This window comes from Medicago truncatula, chromosome 6 (genome assembly GCF_003473485.1).
Source record: "Medicago truncatula cultivar Jemalong A17 chromosome 6, MtrunA17r5.0-ANR, whole genome shotgun sequence".
Lineage (NCBI taxonomy): Eukaryota > Viridiplantae > Streptophyta > Magnoliopsida > Fabales > Fabaceae > Medicago > Medicago truncatula.
Window position 1 is genome coordinate 4,348,441 of NC_053047.1, and position 9,666 is coordinate 4,358,106.

Sequence of the window (9,666 nt, forward strand, 5' to 3'; positions counted from 1 at the left end):
TTTTATAGGGATTAAACTTAAAAACTTGTGATTTTGTAGGACTAAAAACATATAAATTCTGCTCTCCCCCTGCACTTTTCGCCCGTATCCTGCAACCATGACAAAAATACCCCTGCGTTACTTAAGTACTTAACTCGCGCTGCGTGAGTTAAGTTACGCACCTTATATTTTTGTGTGACGCTGGTTTCTTCTTCTCCATCGTTCTTCGTTCAGCAGAGTTCATGTTCCTCGGTGGCTTTGTTGATTTGAATGGATAACGATTTATTATGTTTAATCCCGTTTTAATACTCTCCTTACAACGAAGATGCTCCATCAAATCGATAATTGCTAAATGATTTTGATGAGTCGGTGGACTTTGTCATTGATTTGTTTGAGATTGTTTTCAAACTGGTTGATGTTTCCAAGAATGATCAAAGTGATAATTGTTATCTGATGTTATACCAATGATCATTTTTATGCTTTATTGGGTTCCCCTCATGTTAATCACTTCCCTACGAGGCCTGTACCACTTTACCAAACATGCTGCAAGCTCCTTCACAAAGCAAAGTATAACTAAACTAACAATAGTGCAAGAAGCATTTTTGTGTTTTGAAAAAAGAAGAAGAAACCAGTGTGACTTGTATAAGTTAACTCATGCAGTGTTCTTCACGTACGTTACTTAAGTGACACAGCGTTAGTTAACTAATACATAGTTTTACACTTGCGTTAGTTAACTAACCATGAGTATTTTAGGCAAGGCTGCAGGAAGCGAATGTTTTTTCTAGGTGAAGAGCAAAATTCAAAACATATATATTAAGACGCATTCCACTTGATTTTTGTACTTCCTTTCTTTCAGAAGGTGTATTTAATTTTGAGAACTTACATTGGATTAATCTAGGTGAGAATCTTGTAAAAAAAAATCTAGGTGAGAATGATTTTATGCCTTAACATTTTGGAGATTGAATTTCAAGAAAGTCAAGACCATCATAAACCGTTGATAATGTCACCTCATGTGATGCATATCCTGGTTGGATGCTACCAATATTCTCAAGTCGCACCTTGAAGATTTATTTCTTGAACATTGGTTAAAAACATTAAATTCAAATGTTCGGCAACACATATAGATTAATGATTGTGGCCTCCATCAAATGTTACATATAAATCAAATCAAACACTATTAAGAAGCTTATTCTAATATTTGAATTAAATTCATATTCGTGGTTTATTTTTTTATATATATATATATGAAATGACAATAGTTACTTGAGATGGTTTGTTGCTTCAGTTGTTCTGACGGTCTGGCATCATATTGTTTCAAGACTTCATTGTGGTTACAACTTAGTGAAGGCATTCTAGAAGGAAGACAGTCTCTTGGTTTATTTATAGTATTGTGAAGGTGCTCTCCTATTAGTTCATATATCTGCTCCTGAGATTGCTTCAGATTTGGTTCATCCTATTTAGAGAAACTAAACTTGAGATACACGTTATCGCCTACCCTATTTAAATCCATTCTTTAAGGCTACAAACGACTAACTGTTTGTCTTATAGTTTGTTGCTGTTAAAGACAACAGAGCACATAGGCACTGTTGAATTTATGACGTGAGAATAATGAATCTGAGACCTTGTGATGAGTACAAAAATGAGATACAGAATTGTGAGTGGATTTTTCCCTATGATTAAAGTACGAATAATAGGTATGGTACGGGTACAAGTACGGGTATTGAAGTTGCTACCTACACGAACATGAGTTTGGTTACAATAGTACCCTACCTCACCTTATCAATTGTGCATTGTCATCCCTAGTTTGATTCGTATCCATTAAAAAAAATTAAATAAAGAAGGGTACCAATCAATCAATTATTAATTATAAATCAATAAATATATTTTTTATAGAGTAAGTTTATTCTTTAACTAGTAAAAAATAGTCAATATCTTTAAACTTTTTCTATTTTTTTTTTGGACCATTTTTAATTTTTTTGCTTAATGTGATAAAATGTATAATTTCAAGATTTGAACACAATTAATGGACAATTTTTTCCAATTTTGAGTATATGTTAGAATTTCAATCTCTTTGTATAAATAAGTACACACATGCTTAGCTATGCCACAAGAATTTGTTTTCTTTAAAAAAACACCTCAAGTTATAATGGAGATAACATTGAAAATGATGTTGTCGTTGATGTTGGTGTTTGTTGCAATTGCAATTATATCCTGGTGGAAGTTCATGGGGCACAAAGACTTGATGTTATTTTTGAGCCATTAAAGCCAGAAGCTTGCATGTTAGACCCAAAATGTTGCCTTTTTAAATGCTTAGCTCTTTTTATATTTCTAGTGCTATATCCTATATTTTATTAAGGATTTTTCTAACCTATTCAATCTTTGCACATGATAAAGAGTGATTATTGCAACATTTTACGTGTTTCTTCAAATCTTATTAACGAGTCTTTTTCTTGAATTTATTTTTTCTTCTCTCCTCAATTAAGTATTACACAGTACTGTGCCACTTAAAAGACACATTCTACAAACACACTAAAGCTAAACATTTTATTCTCTTCTCATGTCACTTAAAGACTCATTTCATTCTACAAACAGTTTATCAGCACAATTTGCTGTTCTGGTGTTTAGTATCAAGCTGAGTATGCGGCATAAACACGTTTTGGATCTACCACCTCAATATTAAACGGTTACGTAAACACATTTTAACGAAGTTTGATGAAAAAGGGTAACAATGTAAACATATTATGATTTAAAGGATTGATTGGTTACATTAAAATTTAAAGACTAAAATTGTTATAACTTATAAGTATCTAACTTAAATAACGACAAGATGTGTTTGACTTAAAATGTAATGATGATAATATCAAAATAACTCTTCTTTATATAAATTGAGTTAACAAGTAAACCAAGTTAACGTGGTTTACGTAAAATGAGTTCACATATTATTTTTGCGTAAATCATGAATTTACATATACTACATGAACTAAGTTGTTGAAGAATGAGAACTGATTTAAATGATTTTTATACAATTGTAATTATATTTCATTTTAAAGGTATTTTGGCCATTTCATGGTGTAATCATAATTTTTTGGAATATGAGCAGAATTTGTCTTATCATAGTAGTGTTATCTTAAGTTCTCAACAATATGGATTGATAGCTCAATTAGTTTGACTTAAAAATTAATGAAGTTGTACGTTTGAGTTAAAAAAGCTCTTATATACCCCTTGATTTGCTCATAGACCCCTCATTTTCCTCAAAAATACCCCGTCGGGTTCTACAATTCGATTGGATTAGATGTTTAGATCCGATGGTTTGATTTTGAGGTTATAACCCGATCTAATTCTGAGCTAGTTCAAGAGTTACGATCCGATAAAAAAAAATTATGTTTGTATCTTCCAATATACTAAACCTTATTTATCATTCTCATATTCAGCTCTTGAGTTACCATACCAATTACCATTCTCACAAACATGGGTCAGTGTTTTTCTCCACCCTTCTTTCGATCACACTCACACTCAAAAAAAATTCAATTTTTTTCCCTCTAATTTTCATTTTTCATTTCCTTCTATTACATTCAGATGAAACAGAACAACAACAACAAACAACAATGGAAGGAGTAGCATCAATAGCATTACTTCCAAACGGTTCAATTTCAGGACACTTCATTCATCTTCCTCATTCCACCTGTTATGGACTTCATGGCACTGGTAACTCACTAATTCAACCCTGTTTTTCATGTTTCGACATTGTTTAAGGTTGTGTTTTTTCTTTTCAGACAGTTAAGGTTGTGTTTTTTATGAATGGTTTAAAGATTTTGTTGAAAATCAAAAATGGGTTTTTGAATGTAAGATCGTAGAATCGTAAAATTGGTAGAATCAATGAGATTTTACGTTAAAAAAAGGTTTTTTTTTACCCTGTTGCAAATAAAATGATCCTTTTTAGGTTTATATAGAAACCGTAAACCTAATTTGTGTTTTAGCTTCATTTCATTGAGTTTCTCTCTCTTGGTCTCTTTCTGCCTAAACATGAGTTCAAAGCCAACCTCTACTAACCCTAAAAGCTGTTTTTTTAGGGTTTGAATTGATACCCTAAACCTAATTTCTGGTTTAGCTTCATTCTGTTCTCTCTCTCTGCCCTAAAAATGAGTTCAAATGCAAACTCTGTTGATTCTGCTGCTGCTGCTAGCCCTAGTGGTTTATTTTCTGGAAAAGATGATGTAGATTCTAAGATAATGGGGCCAAAGAATGTTACTGATTTGGTTATGGAGCATGGTGTTTTAGTTGATGGAGAAGATATGATAAGTTGTAGATATTGTGATGACTGCTTGTCTCGTGGGGTTTACGCATTTTTACGTCACTTGGCTGGAACTGGAACTGAAAATGATGTTGAAGTTTGTGAGGGTGTTGGTGGTGAGGTGAGAGAGGAAATGTTGGGGATTATTAGTGATTTGCAAGAGAGTAATGAGGAAGGGTGTGTAAGAGTTGGTGAAAAAAGAAAAGGGAATGAAGTGGATGTTGGGAGTTCTAGAGATGATTTGAAAAGGAGGAGAGCTGGATCGCAAGCTATCGTCGTCAATAACATGGTTAAGAAGACTTTGAGAGGTGAAGCTTCTCGAGCGGTTGCAAGGTTTTTCTACAACAATGACATACCGCTTGATGCGGTAAAGAGTGATGAGTTTATTACTATGTGTCAGTTGGTTTCAAGACATGGGTTAGGATTTGTGCCACCTTCTTTTGATGACCTTAAAAGGGAAATATTTGGCGGAAGAAGTTAAGTTGACAAAGGAAGCTTTGGTAGAACATAGAGCTATATGGAAAGGGTACACTATAATGGTTGATGGATGGACCGACCCAAAGAAGAGGAACATACTAAATATCTTAGTGAATAACCAGGAGAACATTCTTTTTGAAGTCCGTTGATGCGTCGAATATGTTGGAATCACCTAACAAACTCTTTAAGATGATGGATGAAATTGTAGAAGAGGTTGGGAAGAAAATGTTGTCCAAATTGTGACAGACAATACAACCTACTACAAAGTTGCTGGTGAGATGTAGATGGTGAAAAGGACTAGGTTGTATTGGACACCTTGTGCAACACACACAATTGAGATGATATTGGAAGACTATGAGAAGATACCCATTCATGAAGAGACAATTACAAAGGCTAAAAGAATTTTAGCCTTTATTCATTCAAGGGCTTCTCTCATTCCTCGGTTGCAGCACTTCACTAACGGAATAGATTTGGTGAAACAGGGCATTACTTGTTGTGCCACATCTTACCTAACTTTAGGTTGTATTCATGAGAACGAAGGAGCTTTGAGAAGAATGTTCACATCCAAGGAGTGGAAGTCCAGCCAGTTGGCGAAGACGAGTAATGGGAAATACGTCGAGGATGTGGTTTTGGACACAGGGTTTTGGGAAAACGTCATGATTTGTTTTAAAAGTGCACATCCCCTGGTTGAAGTGCTTTGTTTGGTCAGTTCAATAGATGAGCCAGCCACCGGTTCCATTTATGAGGCATTGGAGCAAGCTAAAGAGGAGATACGAAGGAGTCTTTCCAAAGGTGTCATAGAAAGGTAAATATGTCTTGCAGGATCGATTGTCGACTTTAGCTTTACTATTGAGCTTTTGTTTTGTTTTCTTGGTTTGACCGTGAAAAGTAATTCACTTTTTTCAGTTTTATGCCTCCATGGGAGATCATTAATGAAACATTAGACAAACAAATCCACAGCCCCTTGCATACTGCAGGCTATTTTCTTAATCCCAAATATCACTATAGTCCTGGATTTAGAGGTGATATTAAAGTTAAACGTGGTCTAGAAAATTGTATAACAAGGATGGTGGCCGATCCCGAAGAAAGAGCTAAGATTGAGATTCGACTTGATGATTTCGATAAACGGGCAGGTTTTCTGGGTGATCCCGTAGCCGTAAGGGCGGTTGATAAATGGATTCCTTCACATTGGTGGGACTCTTTTGGATATAAACAATCAGAGCTAAAAAAATTGGCCATTCGTATATTGAGCTTGACATGTAGTTCTTATGGGGGTGAGCATAATCAGAGTGCCTACGAGATGGTAAGATGATAAAAAACATTGAATATGAATTGTAAAATACCTACTACTTGCTTATATTAATTGTATTTGTATTGGTATAGGTCCACGCTAAGAGAAGAAACCGTTTGAGGCAAAAGACCCGTAATAATGTTGTTTTTGTCATGGTTAATTCAAAATTAGCTGAGGAAAAGCAATCTTAAGGGTCAGTTGAGCTTAAATCTTAATGATAATGGAGACATTGAACGTTTAGGTGTGGACAACTTGGATTTGGGTTCGGATACTCCATATCTGAAGTCTCTATATGATGTGATTGCTGATTTGCGTGATGAATATGCTACTGGAGATTGAGATGAAGATGAAGATTGGACGGAAGATTAGATTTTAATTTTATGGAATTTCTAGATTAAAAATCGAGAATTTGATTACATGTTATTGGTGTCTATGTCTTAGCACTTGTTAAAAGCTACTATAGCCGACGTTAATTTGAGACTTCTGAATCGCATATGACTTTCTTATGGGTTTCAAATTTAAGTTTAATGAAGTGTTTGTAGTGATTTTCTTATGTTTGTTATTTTATATGAATTGATATGCACGTATCTATCAGTATCATAAATTTTGTAGGATCTTGCAATCCTTGCTAAAATCCCACTCTTTACGTTCTTGACTTCTCTTCCCAATCCCTAGTAAAATCCTCATTTTGATTCCCTTCTTAATTTGCGTGTAAAGTATTGTAGTGTGTTCAGTTAAGCGCTGATTTATGTAAACTGTTATAGGAAGCTTATTGTAATAGGCTGAAAACAGTTTATAGATGCCGCAAGCTATTTTGGAAGTGAACTCAAATATTAATATAAGTGTTCATGTCATGATATAAGTCTAAATAGCTCTTCCAATTTCCTTTAAGTAGAGAATATATCGGTGCATATTTTTATTTTGACATTTTTTTAGTGAAGACAGAACATGCATTTTTGACTTTTACTATTTTATTTGGTGGGTCAAGTGAGTAGACTAGTGAACATTAGAATGTAATGATTGATACAACAGTTATGTATAGAGCACATGATTGAGTTGTTAGTATCACTCAACTGGGCTTAAAGAGAAGAAGCACATATCTGCACCATGTTGGGAAATATGCTTGGTTTGAAAAATGTCTCTATTTTTACTTTTTAATTTAATCTTATTACCATTGCCTTAAAAGCCAGTTCAAGTATTGATTTCTTGTATACCCTTGGTCAAATGGTTGAATTTTATGTACTCCTTTGTGTTGCTGCTTTGAATGAGAAATTTAAAAAGCGCAGCAAATTGCCCTTCGGTTTCCGTGGTAAAGTATGCTCAAGGTATAGTTTTTAGTTAGTCTTTCAACTAGAGTTTGTAGCTGTGACTATCATCTCTCAAGGTAGTCAGTACTCTTTAGTATGCCTACCTTGTTGATTAATTTGTATGTTTGTTTCTTTCTCATGATTCTACTAAGTGAGGCCATTCTCTGTACAATTATTTTGATAATCTATCATCTCCATTGAATAATTACTTATGTATGGTTTCCTCTGTCTTTTTCATGGTAAAAGAATTGGAATGCGAAAGGGAATGCAGTAAGGGTGAGGACTATCGGCTCATCAAACTCACAATCACAGATTTCAATGTAATAACAGTGACATTTGTGTTTTTTTCTTTTCATGTCTATGTTATAATTAATATCTGTTTTTGATAAAACAGACGAAGAAAGAACAAGCCACTGTTGTGGAGTGCAAAGGTCACGATGCTGCTCGGTTCCACTGCATCGATCATGCTCATGGGTAAGCATAGTGATCTAAATATGATATACCTTCATGTAGAATTTATTTTCCTCAACATTGATCATCTTGTGGTTTCTACTCAAGACAAACTAAAGGAATCAAAATAAAAATCTGGCAAAAATGTAGAGACTAATTGTTTATTTCAACATATATTTTACATTTTGCACAAAGTAATTATCAGTAATTTTTTGCATCAGATTGAACTTCTCTATTTATGTCCAATTCATTTGTCCTCTGTACCTAGTTTTACAAACCGATTTCTCTTTGATTACATTATCTCTCCTCACAAATTGTGTGTTTTTCATTCATTTTGATGACCAATACTATAGATGATTTGTTAATTTTTTTTTTTTTTGCATTCACCTTTTAACAGTTGGGATAAGGAGATCACAGGTATGGTTGAACAAAAGGATGGGAAGAAAAGAATCACAGTTTCATTTGAGTGTGAGACACTGAAAGCTGAGGATGCAGCTGAAGACCACATCAGGAAGTTCATGCCAAAACTAGCTGGGATGGATGCTGTTGGTATGTCAATATTAATGATTTGTTTCAGTCTACCGATCTTTGATCTTCTTCATGTTACTGCTTTATAACTCTATTGGTCTTGCTGTTAGTTATAGTTTCATGTCAGTTTGGTTCAGTTTTGACAACCTTGGTTTTAACGGAATTTAGTAGTATAATTACTTTCTTCTAGCATTGTATTAATTTCATAATCAGAATATACAGAAGTTCAGTCCCTCAGAATATGTTAAGGTTTTATACATGCACGAGCTTAAGCATTGAATTATAAACTTCATTGTTTCTTCCCCTGCATGCTGGGTCTGTTTTGTGGCTAACTTATCTTCTTGGTTCTGTTTTGCTTAAATGTTTCTCTTTTTCTTGACTCTTATATTTCGCTTGGTGGTTTGAATTATGCAGTTAACGTTGGAAAGATGACAATTTCTGGGCTGGATTTTGGAGCTGATGAAGCTGATGATACAGAGTAGAAAATCTGATATTGTAACTAGTTAGTATCCCATTAAGCTATTAAGTTAAAGACCAAATTGCATGATTTGAACAAATCTTGTAGAAAACTATTCTGTAGAAAGGTAGGAACCTGAAGTTTTCCCAAAAAATCATCCTGGAATAGAGACATGTGCTCATCACTTGTTAAAGGATTGTGTGTTTTATTTACTTTTTCCTTTAATCTTCAATATCAGCTGGATGATTTAAGTATGAATAAGATGGATTTGGATTCCTTAACGATCCAAATTGTCTGATCTTGATCGAATGACGGTGTACATTTTCAACTTACTTTTTAAACCTGATTAAAATTGAAGAGTTTGTTGGGCGCACAAGATGAACTGTTTCCTTTCAACAAGGTTTTCTTATTTCATTTCATACATTGGCTATCATACTTAAAGATACAAGGTTTAAATCTCGGAGAATTTTCTTAAAATAATATTATATACGGACAACGAATAATTTTGTTTAAAAGATAGCAGTATAATAACTAATGTGGTTGATATGGCTCGAGATAAAATGATAATTTTGAGCAAATCACATGAATTTAATTACTATTCTTATAATTTGCATCGAGTTTAATTCAACTCTATAAAATTGGCTTGTAGAGTGAAGAATATCTCTCATTTATAAACTTATTTCTCAGACATTATCTTGTTAAAGGTTAAATTTTTAACACCCTTCACGTCTAGGATTAGACATCGAGTGTACGATCCGATAGCAGGTCAATCATAAAATGCTTCTTAGTAGAGTGTTTTGATACATGAACTTATAACTTCTAATGATGTGAATGTTTTGCATCAACCATAGAACAAAGAATAATTTTATAACATAAATCAAGAACA

At 33.8% G+C, this 9,666-nt stretch overlaps 1 protein-coding gene across 2 annotated transcripts; it reads left to right on the forward strand.

Moving 5' to 3' along the window:
• The first annotated feature begins 3,295 nt into the window (after positions 1-3,295).
• On the forward strand, positions 3,296-9,089 carry LOC25495327 (uncharacterized). 2 transcript variants are annotated; one of them, XM_013595542.3, is made up of 6 exons: positions 3,296-3,451; positions 3,556-3,684; positions 7,592-7,665; positions 7,740-7,819; positions 8,193-8,344; positions 8,738-9,089. In XM_013595542.3, exons 1-6 carry the CDS (start codon positions 3,448-3,450, stop codon positions 8,803-8,805), a joined length of 507 nt encoding a protein of 168 aa, XP_013450996.2. In that variant the 5' UTR covers positions 3,296-3,447; the 3' UTR covers positions 8,806-9,089. The 2 variants fall into 2 exon arrangements, with proteins under 2 accessions (XP_013450996.2, XP_013450995.3); XM_013595541.3 differs by lacking the exons at positions 7,592-7,665; positions 7,740-7,819; positions 8,193-8,344; positions 8,738-9,089 and adding exons at positions 4,050-5,552; positions 5,654-6,050; positions 6,131-6,625 and having other exon boundaries at positions 3,440-3,451.
• Positions 9,090-9,666: the final 577 nt, after the last annotated feature.